This window comes from Prunus avium, chromosome 1, assembly GCF_965620075.1.
Source record: "Prunus avium chromosome 1, drPruAviu1.hap1.1, whole genome shotgun sequence".
Taxonomy (NCBI): Eukaryota; Viridiplantae; Streptophyta; class Magnoliopsida; order Rosales; family Rosaceae; genus Prunus; species Prunus avium.
Genome location: NC_142284.1, coordinates 57,035,476 through 57,061,080, shown reverse-complemented (window position 1 = coordinate 57,061,080; position 25,605 = coordinate 57,035,476). Strand labels below are relative to the sequence as shown.

At 36.4% G+C, this 25,605-nt stretch overlaps 3 protein-coding genes across 6 annotated transcripts; 1 reads left to right on the top strand and 2 right to left on the bottom strand.

The window, feature by feature from the left end:
• The first annotated feature begins 1,331 nt into the window (after window positions 1–1,331).
• On the top strand, window positions 1,332–12,072 carry ATJ1 (DNAJ heat shock family protein). 4 transcript variants are annotated; one of them, XM_021952588.2, is made up of 21 exons: window positions 1,332–1,449; window positions 2,044–2,586; window positions 2,672–2,777; window positions 2,876–2,944; window positions 3,024–3,115; window positions 3,715–3,798; window positions 3,973–4,011; window positions 4,327–4,479; window positions 4,581–4,622; window positions 4,713–4,800; window positions 5,468–5,532; window positions 5,690–5,752; window positions 5,864–5,936; window positions 6,453–6,544; window positions 6,811–6,882; window positions 7,293–7,349; window positions 8,042–8,090; window positions 8,171–8,240; window positions 8,607–8,696; window positions 10,437–10,635; window positions 11,397–12,072. In XM_021952588.2, the coding sequence occupies exons 2-20, from the start codon at window positions 2,560–2,562 to the stop codon at window positions 10,534–10,536; spliced, it is 1,431 nt and encodes a 476-aa protein (XP_021808280.1). In that variant the 5' UTR covers window positions 1,332–1,449; window positions 2,044–2,559; the 3' UTR covers window positions 10,537–10,635; window positions 11,397–12,072. The 4 variants fall into 4 exon arrangements, with proteins under 4 accessions (XP_021808280.1, XP_021808279.1, XP_021808281.1 ...); XM_021952587.2 differs by having other exon boundaries at window positions 4,324–4,479; XM_021952589.2 differs by lacking the exon at window positions 11,397–12,072 and having other exon boundaries at window positions 4,324–4,479; window positions 10,401–10,632.
• A 1,097-nt stretch (window positions 12,073–13,169) lies between these two features.
• On the bottom strand, window positions 13,170–15,277 carry LOC110752004 (purine permease 3-like). Its single transcript, XM_021952580.2, has 2 exons — window positions 14,439–15,277; window positions 13,170–13,851 (listed from the first exon to the last, which is right to left on the bottom strand). The coding sequence occupies exons 1-2, from the start codon at window positions 15,162–15,164 to the stop codon at window positions 13,471–13,473; spliced, it is 1,107 nt and encodes a 368-aa protein (XP_021808272.1). The 5' UTR covers window positions 15,165–15,277; the 3' UTR covers window positions 13,170–13,470.
• Window positions 15,278–23,329: 8,052 nt separating this feature from the next.
• On the bottom strand, window positions 23,330–25,019 carry LOC110751905 (uncharacterized). Its single transcript, XM_088254892.1, has one exon. The coding sequence runs from the start codon at window positions 24,953–24,955 to the stop codon at window positions 23,621–23,623; it is 1,335 nt and encodes a 444-aa protein (XP_088111018.1). The 5' UTR covers window positions 24,956–25,019; the 3' UTR covers window positions 23,330–23,620.
• Between the last annotated feature and the right edge of the window lie 586 nt (window positions 25,020–25,605).

The window sequence follows — 25,605 nt, the reverse complement described above, 5'->3', positions numbered from 1 at the left end:
TAAGCTAAAGCCCAAATTATAAAAATACCCTATATAAAATGGACTTTAAAAACACACTTAAAGCCCATTTACAACATAATAAATAGGCTTTTAACTTCTTATAAGTTACAAAACTACCATCGATTTTTTAAAACAAGTCTAACCCCAAAACCTCATAAAAAAAACCCAAAACACTCAATAGGACATCAAAGTAATTTAATAATCAAAATTAAATTAAATAGACCCAACTATTATTTTTGGAGTTATTTTTGGGTTTGTTTATAGAAATTAAATGGTGTATGGTTTATTTATATTTTTTGTGCTAATAATTGGTATATGACTAAATATCTCATGATTTTTTGCAAATTAGATGAGCATGAGGCTTCTTGCATTCTTAATACTCTGCAAGATTACGAGGCAGGGCTGCGACAAAAAGCATTGATTTTGACAAAAAATCATTGTTATTTTAGTAGCAACAGCCCCAAAAGGCTGGCTTGTTTTGGAGTGCTTTTAGAATGGCTAAAAGTACTTTTTGACAACTAAAAGTGTTTCTGACAACGTTTGATAGAAAAATTTAGAAGCACTTCTGCGTCATAGAAGCTCTTTTCTGGAGAAGCACTTGACATCTACTTCTTCAAGAAGCACTTTAATTTTTTATGAAATTTTCAACAACTTTATAAGAACAGCGCTTTGTTAAAAGCACTTATTAGCAGAAGCAGTCCCAAACAACTGAATAGAAATGACTTTTGCATATTCGGGAAAGAGAACCTTTTGGAAAATATCTGAGCATAAATACTGATTTTGTTGCATCTAAGAAGCAGCTGTTTGAAGAAGTGCGAATGAAAATGTAGTATTGTCGAGAATTAATGGATGGGCAGAACATTGTCTCTCTCTTGGTGGTAAGAAAGTGCTTATCAAAGCGGTTGCAATGGCTATGGCCAACTATGCTATGTCGTGCTTTAAGCTCCCAACTAACGTGTGCAAGTATGTGGGTGCATGACTAATTACTAACCCTAAATATAGATGCGCTATGTCTATGGTTAGCAATTAACTAGTCGTGCCTTCACGTTTAAAATACTACTAACCATAATAAAATTCGAGAAAAATTATGCTATTTTCTCAACCGTCGTAATTTTAGAAACTTAGAAATGCATAGCTACCTTTCAACGTTTTATATGGTCCCTTCTTCAAGTCTAACATTCCAACCAAAGATATGGTATTTATATATATGACTGGATGCTTTGTGCTTGATTGTGTGTCACGCCTGTTAATGGTCAATAATGCACTGACTGATTGTGCCACGCCTAGTTGTTGGCTGGTCCTCCTTTTTCATATTTTCTTATCTTCTTTTTTAGTACTCTCCATATATTGGCTCGCCACGACGTTACATATGTGGAGACAAGCGTATAGACAAAGATCAGTGGCGGGCGGCAAAGGGTTGATTACTGGGATTCGGATCCAGCAAACAAAGTGTGTATTACTACTATGTCTAACTAATTTATTATACAGTGATTAATTTTGTATTATATTTTGAGTAACAAATTAAGTATGATAAAAATGTTGAAAATCGTAAGAACTAAGAAGCAAACAATCAGTCATATTGGACAACAAACCTCCCCATGATCTGTAATTTATGCTTGTGTTTTGTGTTTCCTCTGTTTTTTATTTGTTCTGCTCTGTTTTTTAGAGAGAGAGAGAGAGATCTTTTAATGTAAACCTTGAGAGTAATATGAGTAAATATATACTGTAAAGAAATTTCATGCTTGACAATAAATTATTCTGTGGATGTTTTTCTTATTGCTTCTTTACATTGTAATTTGTAAGGGAAAAAATATAGCGGGAAGGGAACAGCCGTTTCTGGAAATGAAACATGATGCATTGGATAGAGATTGAACCTAATTAATCCCGTTTACAATCATCAGAATCTCATTCTCCCTGCTTTTTTGGCTGGCACCATTGTCCCCTTTACAAGCATCAGAATATGTGTCTGCATGCATTCTGTCCTATAGGTAAAATGTCTTAAAATAACATTTTGAATAAGTTCTTGTGGGTATTTTTTTTTAGCTATATTGAGGGAGAATGGAATCGACCCTGTTTTTTTATCCCAAAATATTGGTCGTGAGAGGAGCGACGACAGCTGCCTCCTCCACCTGACTGAGTTTGTTGTGAACTGTGGGGCGCACCGTCTCAGACCGGTGAAGAGCCCACAGCTAGTCGCCACGGAAGTCCAAACTGCAGAGCTCACAGGTCCTCTTCGTTAGTTGAAGAAAGATCAGGGGCGTCCGTACGTGTCGGGACCAGAATATACCTGAAAGGCAGAAGTAAATATGTTGCCGAAACGACAGCGTTTTGATCTTCTTAACCCCCCGCCACGCAACGTATTGTTGTTGTAGTCGCGCCCCAGAACGCAAAACCCTGTCGGCGGGTGAAATTACCGAATTGGACCGTCTCTCCGATTGTTCGTTTCTCGATTCTTCTTCTTTCGAATTTCCAGAGCTTCCTTCCAGTCACAATTCTAAACGAAAATCCCAAACCCAAGTTCTGGAGCTTCATCGTTCACAGTAGCCAAACACCTCTAAAATGCAAAAATTGAGCTTGCTTGGTCTGGTGAGGAAGACGAAGTTCAAAGATTCATTCTGTTTTCTTCATCAAATTTGCTTTATTCTTAGAATTTATATGTACTGAAATGCAGCTTCGGAGGCGTTTGGTATCGTCGTTGGCTGCAGAGTCGACCATTGATCAAGTTGATTGGCCACGGAGGCTTTCGTCATTGAGCGAGGCATTGTATCGAACACATGGTGAGCTCCTCGGCTCCTTGTTTTACTTCTCATGCCTGATTGCTTTGTGGTTACGAGAATTCAGAATCTTTGTTAATGTCGATGTTTTTCAAACTTAGGTTCGCCCTCTTGTGGTTCTGTAGCTGGTTTCGCTACCTCATTGGGAAATCGTTATTTCCATGCCTCAGGTTTTTCACTCTCTCTCTCTAACAGTGAGTGACGGACAGAACTTTTGGGTTCATGGCTTGAAGTTGATGATCTTTGCAGGGTTTTGCTGCGCACCTGAAAGAGACTACTATAAAACTCTAGGCGTTTCGAAAAGTGCGAGCCGAGATGAGATTAAAAAGGCTTTTCGTGTGGTCAGTATACAAATTGTCAATTGCACGTAGTTTCTGGAATTGGTTTGTGTGTGATTTGAAGTGTGGTTTATATAGAAGTAATGGCATTCATGGGTTAAGCAATTGTATTGCATTTAGCATGTACATTGCAGAAACAATGTTAAGATCTTGAGATGTTATTTCAGCGTAGTTCCTTTAAAAATGTGTCTGCTTGTTTGAAAGGGGATTGGATGTGGTGGAGGAAATTTTTTGACTAGAATGAATTTTATACGAAGTACTAAGTTGAAATGTAAAATTTGCATAATGCTGGTGATGTTTCTTTCTTGATATCTTCCTTTTGCTTTTCATGTTTCTTTCCCCTCCTTCTTTTAATTAGGCAAGTGGGAAAATCTTTATTTGCATAATGCTGAGTCGAATGGTGTATGAATTTAGGATTATCAAGTATGATCTGACCATAAACTTTCCCTATTATACTCTATTGAAGCCATGCCATAAATTGTTTCTCTATTATACACCATTGAAGCCATGCAAAATTCTTGATTGAGTAAATACTCTTGTCTTGTTCCACAACTTTAGCAAATCTTCTCTTTTTGATCTGTTGACGCTGAATATTTTTGCAGCTTGCCAAGAAGTACCATCCAGATGCAAATAAGGACAATCCTTCTTCTAAGAGAAAATTTCAAGAAATAAGAGATGCCTATGAGGTTTGACTTGTGGAAGGGTGGCAATTTACCCAACTATATGAATTTTTCAGAGTTGTCCCTCGTTATGTTCTTATCAAATAATTACCAAAATTTGGAATGGTTTTTATGCTTTCCTTAATTTTTATGTGTAACATTTACATAATTCTATTTTTATTTATTTATTCTTAATTGTAGACTTTGCAAGATCCTGAAAAGAGGGCACAATATGACAAGGTAATAACTCTGTATCTGTATCTGTCTCTCTGTCTCTCTGTCTCTCTCTGTCTCTCTCTCTCTCACACACACTTTTGGTGTGTAAAAGTTAAATCTATTTGGTGTACGTCTTCATTTGTGATTGTGATCCCTTTATGTATTTTGATTATATTTGTACTTGGAAGAAAGAAAATTGACTGGTGCGCATGCTGAGCCTTGCCATCAAAAGTTTAATAGTTTTTCTGCAATCAAAATCCTGAACGCCATGTACCATTTTTAGATCTTACTTATCTGTTCTTTTTGTCTTATTTTTTTATTTTTTTTCCAATGAAGAAGTGCTCAAGTGGGTCAGAAAACATAGGGTATACTGCTGGGGATGCAGAGGGGTTCAGATATGATAATCAAACTCATGGTGCTGCTGGTGCAGAAGGGTTTAGATATGGTTTTCAAACTCATTTTTCCAGTTCATTCCATAAAATATTCTCAGAGGTATTTCAGTGCATGTTCTATCGTTCATCTTAAGGCAGTCTGTTGCTGCAGCTTGTTGAAATCTCAAATTTCGTTACTCTGACAGTGATTTGATACCGCAGATCTTTGAACATGAGTTCGATCAAGTTGCAGCTGATATTGAGGTACACTTGATTCACATAGGTTACACGTTTTGTGTGGTTTTCCTTCTGTATTTACAAGCTGAAATGATTGATGTTGTCTGTGTTTCATAGGTGGAGTTGTCACTCTCTTTCTCTGAAGCTGCTAAAGGATGCACAAAGCATCTCTCTGTCGATGCACATGTTCCCTGTGATTCTTGCTGTGAGTCGAATAAATATTTTAAGATTCCATTGCTTTTTACTTTTTTTTTTCTTTCAGATAGGAAATTTTGTAATTATAAAATGGATCTCAAATATTTATATCATCGTTTCTTTTGAAAACCTTTCACCACAACATAGATGTCCATTTATTTGTTTACTCTTTTATATGGGAAGGGATTTTTTTATTTTTTTTTTCAGTTCGTTTTTTATTTTATTTATAATTTGATTGCATAAGAGTGAAGACTAATATTTTGCATATGTTCTGTTGCTAAGTGAGCGCTGTTGTAGAAGGAACTACTTTTTGGACTCTGATATTTCCCATTATGCGTGACTTTGATATTTGGTCCGGGCACAGAGTCCATACTGGGTCTAGAATATGTGTATCTGTCCGAACGTTAGGGTTCAGCATATGGTTTCGATGTTTGGGCTCTGGGAGTTCGGAGTCAGGGGTCAAGGGTATGTGGTTCGGGGGGTTTGAGGCTCGAGGTCTGGGTTTGGTCAGAGTCTGAAGTTTGTCTTCGGATTTGGGAATAACACCTATCTTGGTGGGTGAGAATTTTTTTTCTATGGATCATTTTAATGTTCCTTCCAAAAATTCACAATCTGATCTTATGTTCCCAAATAAAATACTTTAGCAATATGGTTCTCCCTAATATTTCATGATGCAGATGGGCGTGGCTCTCCACTAAATGCCAAGACCGAAGTTTGTCCTACTTGCAGAGGTATTGGGAGAGTAAGTTTTAAAGATCTACACTGATGATGGTTATGGGGATATTTCTTCTGAAAGGAGTCAGTTTGTGAGGATTATTATTATTATTTTTTCTTTTCTATCATCCTACAAGAGTGACAAATTATTAAATTGTCTGTTCTGATGTTTAATCTCCTACCAGGTTACAGTTCCTCCATTCACATCAACATGCAGTACTTGTAAAGGGGCGGGCAAAATAATCAAGGTTTAATGTAACTTCCAATGAAAAAATTCATTGTGTTTAATTGTGTGAAGATTCATTGTGTTTAATTGTGTGATGCAAATAATATTGTTGGCGTTTATTTATCTCTTGCAGGAATCTTGCATCTCATGTGGAGGGTTAGGGGTTGTTGAAGGCACTAGAGAGGTTAAAGTTTCGATACCAGCAGGTTGGTAATAGATTGTTTGATTTAATGAAGGAAGGCCGCAACATGGGTTTTTTGACATGTGTGTTACATAACTATCATTTGGCTCTACAAATCTTGTATTGTATATTTGTTACCGGTGGCATGTTAAAAATTCCATTGAATACATGTTCAGAAAACATGAAGATCATGCAGAGAGTTTATAGTAGCTACATTTGCTTTCCTTGTTTGGCATTATGTTTAATAATATTTGGCTTACTCAATCTCCTGTATGAAAATGGTATAAATTATCGACAAACATACTGAGTGCTCTTAATGTGAAATTGAGTGCCCTATAGGATTAACAGAGTGTAATTTCGAGTCATTACGAGAAGCTTCTCTTTGTACATGATGTATCTTTAATGTCTTGAAATTATCATATGTTACTTGTGAATTCTGAATTGAACTTTATTATTATTTTTTCATTATCTAACTTCTCTCTCTCTCTCTCTCTCTCTCTCTCTCTCTCTCTCTCTCTCTCTCTCTCTCTCATGGCTATAGGTGTGGATTCTGGAGATACAATCCGTATTCCGGAGGCTGGGAATAGTGGGGTACGAGGAGGTCAACCAGGCTGTTTATACATTAAACTAAAGGTACAACTTTACTCTCTTTTCTTGCATGTTTTAAATGATAATGAGTGTTTTGGAAGACTTAATTCCTTGCATTACCCGTAAAAAAGAGGATAAGCTGGAATTGTATGCTAAGTTGGATTGAGATGTCATCTAAGCACATGCTATGATTATAATTGAACTTGATCAAATGAAGACTTGCATTTCAGTGACTTATTGTGTAGAAGCTAGTGTGGTTGTGAATATGTATCCTGATATGCCTTCTCAAATTTGGTTTCTTTTTGGTGTAGGTTGCTGAAGATCCTATCTTTGCTAGAGATGGTGCAGATGTTTATGTGAACTCTAATATTAGCTTTACGCAAGTGAGAACGATTCCATGCATTGATTCATATCTCTAAATAGTTACCTTGTTTCCATATAATGTAATATTTTCTTTTGGCAACTTATGGTGCTTTCCACTTAGTGCCATATCATATCATCTCTCCATTTTACTTTGTGTTTTCTTCTTTTCCAAACTTACTTTTGGCATCCCTGTTATTATTAATTTTCTTGTTCTAAAAACTTAATAGTTTCTTCTGTCAGCTTCCATGTATGCTCTAGATTATTTAATGGTCTTCCATTTCCTTAAATTCATTGGTAAAGTATCTAATGCAAGTAGTTGTTCTCTCGAGTCGGCATTGAAGGCAATTTCTTTGTCCTATTGTCCCGTCTGCATATTCATTTCTCAAAACCTAAAATATTAATGTTGATGCTGAAATTTTGTATGTTTCAGGCTATTCTTGGTGGTAAGGTTGAGGTACCAACTTTGTCTGGGAAGATAGAAGTAAAAGTAAGAGTTTTCTCTTTGTGCTAAACCTTTATTATCTAATAAGTGGACGCTTTTAGTTCTATTGGGCAATTTAAACACTTTTATTAAATGTGGTCAACTTTATGGCTTGTGTTTGGGGATGAGGAGTCTTAGTTGAATTGGATCCATGAATGTGCATAATATGGTATAAAGCTGGATATAAGATGCAATTTGTAGCTCTGGAGTCTCCCCTGCCTGAAACTTTTAAAATTTTAATTTTTAAGGTCAGGAATCTAATGTGTTGTTTTTCAGGCTGAGCATTATTTTTGTGTTTGTTGTTTCTTCAGAAACGTATTTATTAATTTTATACAAGTATTTAAGTACTACAATAAATACTAAAGAATGAGAGGTTAACCTAATATGCTGAATGTTATTAGAAACATCTGTAGTTAGAGTAATTGTCCAATGATGTTTCATCTATGTCTGGCGTAATCTTATCACAGCCCAGTTGACACTTTGATGGTGAGGCGATCATTGTGGTGACCTTCCTATTTATTTAGGGGCAGATGAAAGAGTGTTTATTAGGCTAGTTTTGTTTTATTAGGGTTTAATTATTGTTTCCTTATGGGATTTTTTTTGCTGACTACCTATTTAGACTGGCTCATTTCTCTCTCTTCCATCATCTTCTTGATTCTACATCAGACTGACTCTTCTTGTAATTATGGATCTCTCAGATACCAAAAGGGGTTCAGCCTGGACAACATATTGTACTAAGAGGCAAAGGTTAGTAAATCATTAACTTTCATGACTCAAAAGTTGGTACCTCGCCTTCATGAAATTTTCTTAGACTGTATGTTTTGCAGGACTGCCAAAACATGGTTTTCTAGTTAACCATGGAGATCAATATGTGCGCTTCCGAGTTAGATTTCCCACGTAAGCTTTCTTTATTACTTTTGGTTGCATGTGGTTATAGGTATAATATGTCAATATTTTCTAAGAAAATTGTTTGAAGAAACTGAACTGATATTTCTGAAAATGCGTGTTGGCACTGGCCTACTTATCAAGTGAGAACCGCAATGCTTGCTTTTTAACTCCTGTGCCCAAGGATCCACCAAAGTTGAACTGATATAAGCTACCTGGCTCTGCCTCACTTGATAAAAGCTGTAGATTAGTGCCTCCATTTTACTTCCTTCGTGAATGATTCATTATTATTATTTTTTCTTCACGTTGTAATTACTTTTACACTAGTGATCCAGGAGAATCTTTTCATCTGATTTGTGTTTTTTCCTTTTGATAAAGTGAAATAAATGAACGCCAACATGCTATATTAGAAGAGTTTGCAAGGGAGGAAATTATGCATGGAAACAGCACTTCCAATAAAAGAGATTGGTAAGCCTTTTACGTCCAAAAATGTCGGTTATATGATGCTTTTTCTCATCTTCTCAGAAACATAAATATCCATCATCCCACTTGGGTGCTAGGTGTAATGTGATATTGTACAGGCCAGTACTAACTTATAGGGTAGATTTCACCTTTCACCCCTGTAGTTTCTTAAATGTTCTGATGTTCTTGCTTTTCTAATTTGAACAATGTTAACCTCATGTTTTTAATTTTTTAAAATCTGAATCCTCCATTCGTGTTCGTTAAATGTTACTGGTGGAAGGCTTCATAACATTCTTGGCATGTGACTGAGGAATGATGTTTTCATTGTTCAAAACGAAATCGATTCCAGGGAGACCGCTAATACCTCGTTGACATGGAATACCTCAAAAATTTTGACACTGAATTCTCTCCCAAGCTCTGCTCCTCCCTTGCCAGTTACTTGCTCCACATTACCGCATTGAACTGGGCTTAGCTAAGTAACTCAAATTTGGTTGGAGGTCATTACTTTTCCAGGATTTTGCTTCACCTGTCTCAGCCTCGACTGGAAAATTTTCAAGCCCAGGCTAGGCAGCTGCAGTGTCTGCTCTGTGGCATGAGAAGTTTTGGGGACCAGATCTTCCACCTCCTCCCCTTTATGTGTTGGAAGACCTATCTGGAAATCCAGGTTACACAGTATTCCCTGAAATTAAATAAGATACCAGAACTCTGGTAAAAAGTTCTGGCTGTGACTTGTCGACTCTGTTGAAAAGCAAGTCACAGCCAGTCACTTATACTCTATTTAAGTGGACGATAAGGTCAGCAGTCTTTAGCAAGTCTGAGTTGGTAACCTTCAACGTGGCGGTGGGGAAGATGACAAGGAAAAAAGTCCCCTAGTTGAGGCTGATGTTCAGCATGGTGCTCTGATTACTCCTGCTGCACCCAACTAGGAAGAACGAGTTAGCATTACGTGATATTGTTTTCCACCAGTTACATTAAACGTATATGGATGGAGGGTTCATATTACACATTCTAAACTATGATGTTGAACATGGTCAAATTAGAGGATGAAACTGAAACATTTATCATCCTATTAGGGAAATTAGTAACATATATAACTTCCGTTTGATAATGTTCATGTCTTTAGATTTTAGTTGCTTCTTAGCTAAAGAGAGGGGGAAAGCATATGGGAGAAAAGAGGGCGATGAGTATGAAAAATGTGAGGAAGAATACATAAAACCAAAATTTAAAAAGAAAAAAAAGAAAGAAAGAAAGCCTTTTGTTATAGTTTTCGGTTTTATTTTTTATTCTATAAATCATTCCATGTGCATTTTATCCCCCTTTCCTGACATCTATCATGTTGCTTCTCACTATTGTCTTATTTTTGCTTCTCTATCTGTAATGAAAAATATATACCAAAAACCAAAAACCATATTAATAATCTGCCCTAGTTTGGAAGCTGTGTCAGCAAAGCTGACAAAGTGGAGTTCTGGGTTTCAAAAAAATGAAAAAAAAAGTGTTACCAAACGAACCTTTATAACATTAAGGGAAAAGTGTACCCTAACCTATATTCTAATACATGGCCTAGTGCATGGACAGTCTGATGTTTTGCCTCCAGATTATTAGAAATTGAAGTCAAATGAGCATTCATCAATCAGCTGAATTACAACTAAATATAAGCGAATCTGTTAGTCACTTTTCTGATAGTGATGATTATCTTTAAATGGATAACAGGCTTTATCAGCAGCTATCTACTGGTTGAACTTACAGGTTTCAGCGAATACTTGAACATGTTTCAGAGCCTTGGTTTATGCTTGAACTCTCGGTATTCATATTGCTCCTTTTGTTGCTGAACAAATCCATGGGCTGAATGCTGGCTCCAGGCAATTTTGATCAAGATACATAGACCAATTGTCAGTGATATACAGATTGCTGCCTTTTCCATTCGTTGCAGTTCTGTTAATTAAAGGTACCAATCTTCTCACGACCAGTCAGTATATTGCCTCACCCTTAAAGTTATTGGCAGGAATTCCATGTCTGCTTATTGCTTTTTCTGCAGTCCTTTAATTTTACTTCTTTAATTGGTTGTACAGAAGTGGCATTTGTCCAATTGTTGAATCTCATTTTTTTAAATCTTCACACTCAATTTGTCATTTAGTTGTTAACTTTTATTGTGTATATGATAGTTTTGGCTGCTTACATGTGCTGTAATTATGAAGCTAGATAATGAGCTCATGCTATTCAAGACATTTTGGTATTGGTATTGGTAATACGCTTAGCTTAAAATAGGTTTTGGAACTAGTTTCCCCTATGCCAATTTGGCTAGAATCATCAAGTAGGTGGTATCTTCATTGTTCTGTTAGAGTCCATGGATCCCTGATTTACAGTGTCTTCATCAGTCGAAGGGCTTGTTTGTCGGACGAATTGCCTTTAGCCGAGCGTTTGTATACCGGTTTAAAAGCTACATTGAGTACTCGTGAGTTGTGACTTTATAGATTGACTCTTCTCCATGATTTTCATTGCTCATGAGTAACACAATATGAGATGAAATGCATCTAGTATGAATTGGTCACAAGTTGTTTGGACATTCGCACTCTTCCTTACACTTCCATTGGCACTGCACGTCAGTCAATCCATCCTCAAACCTAGCAGTACTTAATGTCTTCTTCTTAGTGAAAGTTCAACGTCTGGTGGATCCTTAACTTAATTTTTTTTTCTTTCTTTTTGCAGGATGAAAGTCGATACAGGTTAATTAGAGTCATTGAGGCTTTACAGGAAGGAAAATATTGTACATTGCAAAATCTTTTGGTAATTTTACAATTCAAATGATATGCCATATTTAAATGTTTGACGTCCAAAAACATATCTTGCACTTTTTATTTGGGACTAATATATGAGCCCTTGTGGAAAATAATTTGTTGAACGAGATGGGTACACTGTGTGCACTATGGCAACGTCCACATGTGGTGCACGTGCTCATTTGAATGCTTAATTGATTGCAGCTGTCTGGATTCTAAAATTGTGTCATTTCTTCTGTGCCCCCCTTGGATTTTCTAAGATACGACTCATCTTGAGTGGTTGGTTTGATTAATTCATGACGAGGGTGTCGCACTCTTCACAGAGCACTCAGTATGAATATAGACTTTTTGGGTCTCACACCTACTTTTTTAGAGCCTAGCATTTTGTTCTTGGCCCAAACAACTGTATCTTTTAGACAAAGTAGGAAGCTAGGGTTAGGCTGGCCGTTTACAAGTATTAACGACCTGATCAGTTCACGAGCATGTGCAACTGACTCTAGCACTGCTCTTTAGACAAATCTCCATGGTGGTGCTCGCTTTAGACAAATACTCTATTCCTTGTCGCAAGGGACATGTGTTATTTGCATTATATATTTAATCTTTTATAATCATTTTCATTCCCCAAGCAACTATGTGTTTTTTTATTTTATAGCAAAACAAAGGAAAAGGTTCTTAATGTATTACTCTTTGGGGGATTGTACGAGGCTTTTTGCCATGCATCCATAGACAATTTTTGTTTTATTAGAACATGTAAGTATGTTGGCTGGATTTTAACTTAGAATCTACGGCCAGCTTTTTAGACAGAGTGGTTTCTTTCTTGTTTCTTTTAGCTTTTTCTTACTATATTGTTAAAGATCCTCTTCCGACCAGCTGTCGGTACATTTTCCCCTTCCTCTTCTATATTACTTGAAAACCTCTACCCCTTGGAATATCTCTCAAATCCTGGATATTCGATTTATTTTCCTAATACATTTGAAGCTTTCGCCTCAAACAATTTGGTGTGATCAAGTGCACAAGTAGCATGTGTATATATATCAAACCATCTATTTTTAAGTCTACATTCATAGATCATCCTTGCAAAAAATTGGACAAATCGGAAACCGTTTTGACATCCAATTGTATCCTATAAAATCAATGAACACAGTGCTTCAAAAAAGTACTAAAATTTCAATAACAAAATTGAGTGGTCAAACGATATTGGATTCAAGTGATTTTTTTGTAGAGATGATCTTTGAATGATTATCTAAAACATAGACGGTTTAGATTAGTGAAATACAATGCGAAGTGAGCCCTATAAGGATGTCCCTCAAATAAGCTCATTTGAGAGATCCCTCAATGAAAGCTCTCTGAATATATGACAATGCATATTCTCAATTTAACCTTTTCATTTAAGTACAAATTCTCACAAACTGGTTTTTTTTTTTTTTTGGGTCAAATCAGATAAACCGAACTGTCATAAACTGTCAATGAAGTAGATTAGTTTTGATAGTTTTGGAGGAAAAGTTAAGTTTTAACGTTGTATTAAGGTCAAATAGTATGATTAATCATACTCAGAATTGAGAGAAAAAGTTGAGTTTTAACGTTGTACTAAGCACACGCACACGCATACACAGTCTCTCACCTCTTATCTCATTTCTTAAGTACATGAGTAATGAGTTGGTGAGGCATGGCCTGCTGTTTTGATAAAGTATTGGGATGGCTGAGATTTGTCTTCATAATCAAACATATGTACAATTATTAAAGCTTAAGAGGGTGACGACGTGTTCCCTTTTCTATGTACATATACAATCTTAATTACTAATTAATAATTTTCAACTCGACAAAGATATGAATATCATCGGAAAAATAACAATAAAACAAACAGTACGTAAATGATAAATTGAGTGTTGCCGTCCAAACTGCTAAGAATTAATATATTCCAAATGACAGAAGATGCAGCCCTTTTTCCTCCTTCAGAAACTCCAATAAAGAAGAAGACATGAAACAACAGCTTGCGCTTTCATGGCCTAGGGATCGAGTTGAGAAACGTCTGCTGTTTCTGGGGTGTCTTTCTTTTCTATTTCTTTTTCTTTTTCATTTTTCTTTTCATTTTCTCTTTGCTTGCTGTATTTTATCTCACCATAGAAATATGAGACAAAACCCCACAGAGAGAGTGCGAGAGCAACCCCTTTTTCTGCTTGAAATTTTTCGTGGTAAAAAATGACAGCTAGAATCTCTGTAATTGGGAGCAGAACCGCAATTACAATACCAGAGAGTAAGGATGAGGCACAGAAGATGATTCCTATGGCTCCCAGAAAGAAAGTTTGCCAAACTATTGCACTCAATACAAGCACCACATAGTAGGTGCCTTCCCCAAGCTCGAATTTTCTTGCTTCTCTTGGAATAACCTAAAAACAATCGATATATAAGACCATTTATTAGAAAATATCCTAGGCATTAGAAAATTTTCTCTATTATAATGGGACAGATGACATGACAATTTGTTCAAAATAAATGGTATTCATCAGTTGGTACTTATAATTTTAGATTTATTTAATTCTGAAGCAATCTTTTTGTTTTTTTGGTTTTTTTTTTGTGTGTCTATCATTATTATTATCATCATCCATTACAACATTCTATTTTTCACCTTTTGCGATGTACTCCAAGAAAAAAAGGCCAAAAGGAGAACTTGCGGGTTTTTGTTTGACTTAAACTTGCAAGCTAGCTAGCCAAAGTTTATCTCCTCTTGCAGTCTATTTTAGATGATGATAAGAATGGTCTCTTGAGGCCTAGATTTGTTTATGTGTAATCTCTTTGGTTTAGGTTTTGCCCCCTATATTACCAAAAAAAAAAAAAAAAAAAAAGCTTATCTCCTCTCGCAGTTCTAAAAGTCACTTTATAACTTTGTACCTTTTGGCTATATACGAGGCTAGGCTCTTTACCGTAATTAAAAATTAATAAAATTTTACATTATTACAACATTATTAACACTAACCTTGAAGTCATTGTTGATAAGCATCCCCACAGTGCAGAAGATAGTAGCAAACAAACACATAACCAATTGAATCTCAAGAACCAAAGCAAAAGTAATGGTCTGCTTGGCCTTCTTGTATGTCAACTCCACCAACGGCAACACAAACCCATACAAAGCCGCCGCCGCCACTGTCATCAAAAACCCGGCAATATACTCCTTATCCGACTCACCCTTTGGCCGATCAGCGCTGGTGTTCAACCCCAAAACGGCCGCGCCAATAGTCAATAAGACCACGGCGTTTGTGGAGTAAGAAGTGAACTTCTGCTTCACAAGAAGAAATGCAAAAAGGGCAGTGAAAGCCAGCTGGGCAGCAATGATTAGGGCTGACGTGGAGACCGGAAGGCGAGCTACTCCGTAGGCATAGAGGTAGTCGTCAAGGCCGGTAATTAGGCCGATGACGGCGGAAGCTATGAAGAGTGGGAGCTTCATGAGGAAGAGTTTTGTCGAAGGGCCTTCAGTGGTGCGGCGATGGTAATAAGCTAGGGCTATGGGGACAAAGATGATTGGCCAGCCCCCGGTTTCCAGCCAGCTGGAAAGCCAGACACGATTACCTCCATGGATGAAGTAGAGGCGCATTATCAAAGGGCCTCCGCATGTGCCTATTGATAAGAGTACGCAGCTTAGTATGAGAAGGGCTCTCTTCAAGGAGGCGTCGCGTTTTTCTTCATGATTGGCTTCCATTTGCATATGGTAATTTAGCAAAAATTGATGGGTTTGGTATGTTTCAGGAGGTAGGGGAGAGCAAGAAGCGGTCTGGCTTTGTAGGAGTGAAATAATGGAGCTGTTGATAGTGACATAGGAGTGTGACAAAATTGGAAAAGATAAACTATATATGCATATCAAAAGTGGAGTCGTAAAATCTGTTGGGTGAAATTGTTGAATATTCCATGTGTGTACACCTTTGCCGTATTGAAAAGGGTTCTCACCTATGAGGTCTAGCAGAGTGGAAAAGGGTCTTGATTTGGAGACTAGTGGTCTCAGGTTTGAACTCTTATGATCTTGGTAGTGTGTATGTGAGAAAACCCATCTTTCTCTTATAGTTTAATATTCTAAAAAAAGGAAAATGTTTTCTCAATTGTGTATTTTTTCACCCCTTTAAAAATAAATTTCAGAGTGATCCAAGTTAGAAGGATTCTGTATTTTATTTGTTAATTTGGGATCATGCAAATGTGTACCTTGCAGAAAAAAGGGTCATTTTGATTCCATGTTTGAAAATTATTGGTAGAACTAAAAACTTACCGTCATTTGAGATGATACAAAGAATTTTATTCAAATTTGAAGTATTTTATTTGTATCAAAAGAAGTATAATGAATGCATAGAATAGAATTAATTATGATAATTTTAATAAAGGGTTTTTTTAATACTTTCATCAGTACTTTCAAATATAATGATGTAATAAATAAGACAACAAAAGCATCAGTTGTTATGTTACAACTGACAATTCGCGTACAAGAAAGCCTTATAAACATCGGTATTTTAATCTAAACTGATGTCGTAAACGGAATACACGTCTGAGATAGATTCTCCGTTGCGTATAACTAGTGAAAGGCCACGGTGACCAATAAGTCGGTTGGGGGCTATATAGTCAACGGATGAAAGGACAAACTAGGCACATCAAAAGTATAGGAGTCGTCGAATCTGTTGGGTAAGATTATTGAATAGTCAATGTGTGTACATCTTTGAAAATTAATTTTTCACACTTTTAATTATAAAATTCAAGTTAGAGGGATTCTGTATGTTATTCGTTAATTTGAGATCATGCAAATGTTTGAAAGTTATTAGAACTGAAAACTTACCGTCATTGATGATAAAAATAATTCTTTTCAAATTTTAAGTAAATTATTTATATCAAAAGAAGTAGAATGAAATGCAAGACTGACCAACTAACCAAATTTTAAGATTTTGGTTGATGTGTCATGCTAATGTATGAATGTGTGTTTTTTCTTTTTTGGAATGCAAGCGATAGTAGTATAGGGGATTCCCTCACACACACACTATAAATGTGCTATATGGGATTTCAAACATGAGACAATTGGTCTGCAAATCAAAAGCATTTTCCACTGAACTAGACCTCATTAGCAATGTATATGTACATTAATTAATACAACATTAATAGAATGATGGATGCGTGTACATAAATATTGAGGTTAATTAGTATAGGAAGCTAGGAGAGCAAACAGCTGGACTGTGTGTGATGGAATAACAATGTAAATAACGACACGAAAGGGTGACAAAAGCCAGAGTCAAAAACCACGGCAAGAGTCAATTATTGGATATTCAAAGTCTCTGCGTATGCACTTTGTTATACATATATTTGTTTGCGCACATTGACTAATGTTACCCTATTGAGAATCTCATCTCTAATACAGGCCAAAATATAGTACAAATTAACCCTTTACTTTACCCCTTGTAATTAGAACCTCCAGTCTAGCATATCTTTGGACAGTTAAAAAAAGAAAATGAATTTCGAGTCTCTATATTGAGAGATAATGCATTTAACCGCATTTCATAAAATCTATACCATCCAAATAATCCAATGCTTATTGTAGGCGATGTGGAATACTCATAAACGTTGGATTATTTGAATGGTTTAAATTTTATGAAATGCGGTAAATGCAAGTCATTGGTCTACCCAGAAAGGCTCATGGCTGCTAGAATTTTGTTAATCGAATGATAATAAATGGGGCTCCATATGAAATTCACCAAAAGAATTGTTATTTGCACTAGCGCTAGCCCCTTTCTTACACTCCTCACTTCAGGTGTGAGTACACTGTACATGAGGTGTGAGAAAGCTCGAGGGGTGCTACGATTAGTTGTATATTGGTGCATGATTAATTGCCAACTCTAAAAACTCAATTAGTCACATGCTACCTTTCAACGTTTTATATGGTCCCTTCTTCAAGTCTAACATTCCAACCAAAAGAAGTGGTGTTTTTGGATATGCTTTGTGCTTGATTGTGCCACGCATGTTTCATATAAATGGTCAATCATGCACTGACTGATTGTGTCATGCCTAGTTGTTTTCGTTACGACCAAAAAAAAAAAGGGGTCCCTCTTTTTCATATTTTCTTATCTTCTTTCTTGTTTTTTCTTTATATCTGGTTGCAGATAACCAATAAATATCTCCTGGTTTTGATATATTGATGTAGTTGGATGCTCTGTTTCGTCAGCGCAATATATGTTTATTTTATTAAAGAGATAATATTGTTTTTTGGTCACGTCTAAGTGTTTTAATTTTATAACTTTTAGGTCAAGAATTGACAACTGATATAAGATTTTAAATCCTTAAAATATCATATATTCCCAAATAGTTTAGACCAATTGGAAAAAAAAAAAATAGTTTAAACCAAAATTTCAACTTTCAACTTTTCACTTTCCCCACTTTCTGTGGAAGTTATCAAGTTTAGATCTAATGTCCGGACTACTTGTGTTTTTGCCAATAAATAATCTCAAAATATTTTTCTTGGTACTAATAGAGTACAAACCATGCTCTGCCAATACCAAAAAGTATAACATTACCACCAGATTGGGCTTTTCCTTCATTGGAGGCTGGTTAATTATGTGCTTCAATTCTTTTTTCTTATGATAATAATATTGACAAGAAGATAGATACACAAAACTAAATTGAAATGGCTTCTTTTCCTTTGAAATGAATTCATCATGCAAAAAACAAAAACAAAAACGAGTCCGGTCATTAAGAAGTATCCGAACGTCCGTATTAGAGAATTTTTCTATATATATAATCCTAGATGAGCAATTTTTATAACTAACATAATATGTTCTATTAAAAAAAAAAAAAAAACTCCAGAATAGTATGGGAGGAAATATATCTTAATTCTACACAAGAGGAAATGCTAGTTATATAATGAAAACATGGTCTGTGTATATCAACTTTATATTTAAATGATACCTGTGGGTAAAATCTCTTCAAATAACATTTCTTTAGAATAAGCTGTTGTGAGTAAGTTTTTCTTAGCGATATCGGAGGAGGGGGAATTGAACCTAGGATCTCAGGTGCAATGGTAAATACTCTTAACTACTTGAATTATAAGCTACTTGCTCTGTGGTTATAGAGAGATGCTTTTTAATTTATTGCCCATAATCATAAGATAAAAAAACAAAAACAAAACTCATACCACCTCCCCCAAATGCGAGAGGTGGGCACGTGGCTGCTTGGCCCTTTTTGTCAAAATATTATTATGAATCAAAGGCCCTAACGTAATTGGGATGCAGCTAAAGCCACTTGAAAATAACTGTTAAGGGCACTTCCAGCAGAAGGCCTTTTGCTCGGGCTAGACAGGGCCTAGCCCACAAGATGGCTCCAGCAAGCAAAGGCAAGCCTGGGCAAGGTGTGGAGTCCACCAACCTGGCCAAGCCCTCAGGCTGAATCAGCCCGTGCTGCTGCCTGGGCAAGTGATGTAATACTGATATCATAATGACGCCAGCAATCAATTTAAATAACAAAAAAATTGAAAAAATAAATATGAAAAAAAAGAAAATATTTTTTTATAAATATCTAGCCATATTACTTCTCACACCAAAACTCTACAAATTCATCTTCTCATATCTCATGTGAATAGTAGTTGCCCTTGGGTTGCCATGATAATGAGTGAAAACACAACAATCCTAATGCAAGGGTTGCCACTATTTACATGAATAGTAACATCCCTTGCCTCCCCTTATCATTTGCCATGGCCAATGGATGGAAGTGCTCTAAGAGTTGAACCTAAAAGGTCATTTGTCGTTTGAGTGAAACCATCAAGGCAAAATCTGTTATCAATCAACACTTAGGAGTTGGAGAGCCAGGCCTTGGAACAACTAACTAATTCCACATCCCATCCCAATGAGCTATCGTCAAAAGTAGGGGTGTAAGTTGGATTGGAAAATCCGATTCCGACCGATTCCGGTCCGAATATTTCCAAAAAAATTCGACTCCGATAAATCCGATATCCGATATTTCCGATAAATGCCGAAAATTCCGCAATTCCGATCCGAAAAATTCCGAAGTTCTCCGAACCCATTCCGATCCGATTTTTCCAACTTGATTCCAAAAAATTCCGAGTTTCTAATAAAAATTGTATTATTTTTAGTTTATAGGTCTTATATATGTTTCATTTCTTATTTGTTATATTTTAGTACCCACATACAAATATTCATACATACTAAACATAGGCTTGGGAAAAAAATATACTAAACATAGTAGTATATAACTTTAAGACTATGGGTAATATATAGTAATATACTAAACATAGTAATAGTAATATATATTTGGCAAATATGCATAATGTGTGCTTGTTATATCCAAACGTACTACAAATATGGTAAATGTAGGGAGTATCATATCATACTATTATATTTTGTATTCTATGTATGTATGTATTTTTAAAATTTTAAACTATCTTCATTTAAAATTTTAATTATAAAATTATTTTATATATACATGAAATACAACGCATAGGATAAGTATGTTAAGTGAATCTTAATAATTGTAGTATTCCAATTGCCTAGAGCAATAACACTCTTTACACATGTTCATGCCCACAAGAATCTAAAACCAACGTGATGGTCACTTGACTATAACTTGAGCATCAATTGATTGATGAATGTGAATCCATCTTTAGCATTTGAATCAATAAATTTTCATTCACATGATCAGAGCATGATGATGTTTGAAGGAGAAGATTTGACTGTTTTGGATATAATTTGATTGGATTGTTTGATTATTTGACGGAGAAGGGCTTTGATCATAGACTGAAACCAAAAACGCATAAAATAAGGGTAGTTGGTTTTGATATACCATCCATAGGTTTTGGATGCATAGGTGTTCTTTTTCTATGAAAGTTATTGGAGTTGTTGGAGTCCCATTTCTGAGAGTTGTTGGAATCCCACATCGATTGAAAACATAGACTTCAGATGTTTTCTTCTTTATAAATATCTTTACCCCAATTCAGTACTTGAATAGACTTCAAGTTCAGCCTACAATCTTAAGTGGGCTCGACAGGTCATTATTTAGTAGTATTTATGAAGTCTCTAGTTGAGTTTCTTAATTAATGCCTAGTTGGGCTTCTTGATAGAAAGCCTAATTGGGATCTTAATATTATTTTTTTTGTTAGTTACGTATAATATTGATATGAATTTGTTCTAAAGAATTTGAAACTTCGGAATCGGAAAGTTTCAAAAAAATTCCGAATTTTTCGGAATCGGAACAATATTATACGAATTTGTTTTGAAGAATTTGAAACTTCGGAATCGGAAAGTTCCGAAAAATTCCGGAATTTTTTGGATTCGGAATCGGAAGTGTTTAAGGAATTCCGAAAGATTTTGGACGGAAATTGGAATGGCTGTTTCCGATCCGATCCGGCCGAATTGCAGCCCTAGTCAAAAGCGTTTTAAGAACTTATACAATATTTGCTCCTCCAATCAAAGTATGTGCGTGTTGCTGATCGACTTTTCAAGATGGGCTTTAACTTGGATTTGGACATTGATTTCCTACACTAATGATGCTTGGAGACTTTCTTGAGCAGGGCCTTCTCCGTTTAGTTTTTCTTCCTGTTGGGCTTCGGCCCCCATTGCACCCAAAAATAGAAAAAAACAAAAAAACTCGAACATACTTGGGGGTGCAAAGGTACATGTAATTGCACAAGGAGAGGATTGAATTTGAGCAAACTACATGTAATTGTACAGTAACAATGTTAATAATAAACCTTTCAATATATCAACCTCAAATGCACTAACTAGCTTTTAAGTTTATGATAAAAAAACACTCAAGTAATTAAGAGTATTTACCCATGCACCCGAGGTCTAAATTTGATTCTCTCCTCCCTCAATATCACTTTGTATTGAAGAAAAAAAAAAAATTCTCAAAAGTCTAAATCTCCCTCCTCAATTAATTATTAAAAAAAACCCGCCAAATATAAATTTTTATTTATTTATAGTGAAACTGCTAAATGCAATTTAAATGTGTAACACTTTATCAAAATTAAAATCATGGAGATATTTGATAATAATAAAAAAATCATGAAGACGAGCAATCAACCTAGACATATATTATAAAATTTGAGTCCCTGAATTCAAGCCATAATTAATTGATTAACAGTTAGCATGGTTTCTGCAGCCATGAGTGCGATTTGTCACCGGCAGGCCATGGTCAGCCAAATGGGAATTCTTTTCCCCCTTAATATCTGTCGTTGATAACTGAACATAATTTTGTTTACAAATACAAATAAGAACATAAAAATAAGGTGGCATGAATATCTAAGCCCTTAACGTCCCAAAACCCAAAAACGTCCCAGATAAACCATCCTCCGCCTAACGCAACCGCCAATTCCAGGCCTGCCTCTGAAAACAAAAAAGAATTACAGAGAGACTTGTAGAAGAAGAAGCTTAGCTCTTGATTTTTCTTATTTCTGATAATGAGAGTTTTTATTAGAAGATTAGTTAGCTCCTTATACTGTTAATGTACTCTTAGCAAGCTCACTAAACTAATTATTACAACTAACTCTCTAACAGACTTATACAAGCAACTAATCACAGAATGAAACTTGTCAATAGTTCATGATGACAAGTGTCCTAACGCTCCTGGTCCGAGTTTAATTGGTCAAGAGTAATCATCATTTTGCATCTGAATCTGTGTGTTTGATCATCCACCCTCCAATATTGTTCAGATAACAAAATTCATCTGAAATCTCAATAAATACGGAATAATAATGAAGAAGAAAAAATTACAAGATCTTCATCATCATGAAGAATGACATTACCCTTAATTATATGTTCAAAGTTACGAATTGACATATTAATTGAAGATGCTCTTAGTAATTTTAGTTAGAGCGGGATACTAAAACTTTTACGATACGAAAAATAAAAAAAATTCCACGTGCAATTTCCTCTTTTTTTTTAAAAAAAAAAAAAAATCTTAAAAGAAAAGTCAAGTGCATGTATGTACGTCAAATGTGCTCATGAGAGAGTTGAAAAAAAAAAGCCGTACTTAGAAAAAGAACCGGACTTTTTTTGACATGATCTTACCAAATTCTGTCTGGACATCTCGATATCTAGCTGTGCAGGCATATTATCCTTTTCTTAGTTTTATCTTTTATTTTTTAACTGTATACATTAAGCCGCCTAAGCTATGATTGCAAGAGAATTTTCAATGAAAAACTTCATTAACTTATAATATTCTTTTGCAAATCTCCAGTAAAAATATAATAATAAATTCCACGCCAATTACGACTGTCAATATCAAGTGATATCCCCTAAAACAATATTTTGCCTCAGATTTACGTGCTCTTTTTAACTACTTTTTTTTGTCTTAGCCTTAATCGATTACAGCGAAGGAATAATTTAATTTGGCAGGAAAACTGCTCTTGTCTTTATCTTAATGCTTATGATCTTATTCTATGGGGTTATTCACAATCTCATTTTATGATACTTATAAATTAGTTTGCAATTGTTTATATATGTAAGACTTTTGTTAGTAATGCTTGTATCAATACAAAATAATAAATTTATTTGAAATTCAACTACTGATTACGTACGATTACTTAGAAGCGTTTCTTAAAGAAGCATCTTATGAGCATCTATAAGTGGTTTCTTTATAAAATCGTACAAATCTTGTACAAATTCAACATACACTTTTTGTCTAATTCAGCTAAATGATATAAAAATGCTTTCAATTATCTGAAAATGTTTTTGGAATTAACAAACAGGCCCTAAATGCGACGTATGTTCGATGTAGGTGTTATGATACACATAAAATGTATAAATCACATAATAGTGCAAATTAAAGTTAATTGAAAGCAAGCAAGTGTAGCATGTAATTTCAATTAATAACACATGCACTTCTTGTCTGTCACTGAGTCACTGTAATGATTGTTGATAATGAACTTACTATAATCCACAATATATATAGCACTTTACATGAACAAATTTGGCCTTTGCCTTCATAGAATCATAGGACAACCCTTCTTATTAGCTGGCCAATGGCCACCACATTCCTTTCCTTTGACGATCCACACAACATGAATAAATACAATCCAAAAAAAATAATCAACAAATCGACCAAACATTATTACAAACCCTAAAGAATAATGCAATGAAATCACACTGAACGTGTACGAATATTGCAACCGAGAATGACGTGGCATTATCAATAACTTGGATGATGTCCAGGAGGAGCATAAGCTGTCGCCCCAGAAGGCCCGATCTCAGCTGCACCGCCACCACCACCATATCCGTGTTGCTCTACAGGAACCGCTATTGGAGGTGGCGCAGCACCATATGCGCCTCCTCCTACTGCTGGCACTGCTTCTGGTTGATGTTCTTCTTCCTCAATACAAGGAACTGCTGCAGGAACCATCACTCTCTTCTTCTTCTTCTTGGCGACGCAGAAGAGGCCGAGTAAGAGGAAGGCAAGGAAGAAGGCACCACCCAGGGAGACGCACACCGCGATGACAGTGGTGTGGTTTTTCCCTGGTGGCGGTGCCACGATTTCAGATGAAGGCGGGACCGCGTTGAAGGGGGTAGGAGGAGTGTAGTAACCAGGAGGGAATGCAGGTGGGTATGCGGATTTTGGTGGCGCTGCCTTTGGAGGGTAGGTGCTTTTTGGAGGTGATGCTTTGGGGGGCGATGATTTGGGAGGTGATGATTTTGGAGGGTAAGGCTTTGGAGGGTGACTGGGCTTTGGTGGTGATGATTTTGGAGGGTATGGCTTTGGTGGTTGTACTGGAGGGTGGCTGCTTTGTGGCGGTGATGATTTGGGAGGGTAGGGCTTTGGAGGGTGGACTGGAGGTTGACTTTTTGGTGGTGAGGATTTGGGAGGGTATGGCTTTGGAGGGTGGCTTGGTGGTGATGATTTTGGAGGGTATGGCTTTGGAGGGTGGACTGGAGGTTGGCTGCTCTTTGGTGGACAAGCTTTGGGAGGTGATTGTGGTGGTGGAATAGTTGGGCTGGGCTTTGGTGGATGTACATGTTCAGGTGGTGGAGCTGTGTGGTGGTATGGTTTTGGTGGTGGAGCAGAGCCATAGGAAGGTTTTGGTGGATAGACATGTGAGTGAGGCGGTGGAGCCTCATGTTTGGTTGGTGGTTGTGCTGGAACTGAGGGTGGTACTGCTTGAGGTGGTGAATAAGTTGGAGGTTTAGGGTAGTCATGGTGATGTGGGGGTGGAGGTGGTGGACAAGGTGAGGGAAGTGGTGGCTTTGGATAGTCATGGTGGTGGTGTGGTGGTGACGGAGTTGGTGGCTTTGGATAATCATGGTGGTGGTGAGGTGGCGGAGGTAGCGGTGGTGATGGTGATGGTGGTGGCGGTGGATGGCTATCGTAGTGTTTTGGTGGTGATTTTGGATGGTGGTGATGGTGGTGGTGGTGGTGATGAGGTGGCGGTGGTGAGCTTACAGGGTTACATGGGGCAGGTGGCGGTGGTGGTGGAGGAGAGCATGGCAGAGGTGGTGAAGGTGGTGGAGGAGAGTAGTAGGGGTAACTCATCCTTGTTATGGGGGATTCGAACAAATGTGCCCTATGACTCTCTCTTACTCTCTCTTGGAGCAAATGCTACACAACAGATGGATAGAATGAATGGACACGCAGCCTATATTTGTACTAGTAAGAAGCTCTTGCAAGTTTTCAAAAATTTATTAAAATATTTTCAACTTTGGCAGTGACATAATAATTGAACTTGAGAGCTCTAAAGTAAATTCTTTGAGTTGCCATTAATTACTAAAAGAAATATTGATTAGCGACTTTTGAATGCAAAGGCTGCAAACCTACAAGTCTTCTGGTCTCTTTTCTTTTGGTTTTTTTCTTGGGGGGATGAGTCCACACTGGATGCTCACCACCACCAAGCACGCATTATTGGGCAACCACCTTTATAATATATAATCACGTCACGTGATGAAAATGAGCAAAAATTATCCACTTTTGCAAGCTCATCATCGGCGGAAATTTCTTTTATTTTTGCGTTCTAGTGCTCTATTGCTGTTCTATGAAATATATAATATAAGTTAAGCAACTAGCAACCTTTCCCACAGCAGATTGTCATATCTTGACGCTATCGCATCATAACTTCGCATATCTTACTTAACCCCATGTGATTTGAGGAGGTTAGTCAAGTATATATTTGTACTAATAATTAGTTT

Bases quoted from the DNA above. Each gene is read 5' to 3' on its own strand.
- ATJ1 (XM_021952587.2), top strand. From the start codon at position 2,560: ATGCAAAAATTGAGCTTGCTTGGTCTG. The intron at 3,116-3,714 runs GTCAGTATACAA...ATATTTTTGCAG, and splicing joins TTAAAAAGGCTTTTCGTGTG to CTTGCCAAGAAGTACCATCC. The intron at 4,623-4,712 runs GTACACTTGATT...TGTGTTTCATAG, and splicing joins AAGTTGCAGCTGATATTGAG to GTGGAGTTGTCACTCTCTTT.
- LOC110752004 (XM_021952580.2), bottom strand. From the start codon at position 15,164: ATGCAAATGGAAGCCAATCATGAAGAAAAACGCGACGCCTCCTTGAAG. The intron at 13,852-14,438 runs GTTAGTGTTAAT...GATTGTTTTTAG, and splicing joins TTATCAACAATGACTTCAAG to GTTATTCCAAGAGAAGCAAG.
- LOC110751905 (XM_088254892.1), bottom strand. From the start codon at position 24,955: ATGAGTTACCCCTACTACTCTCCTCCACCACCTTCACCACCTCTGCCA.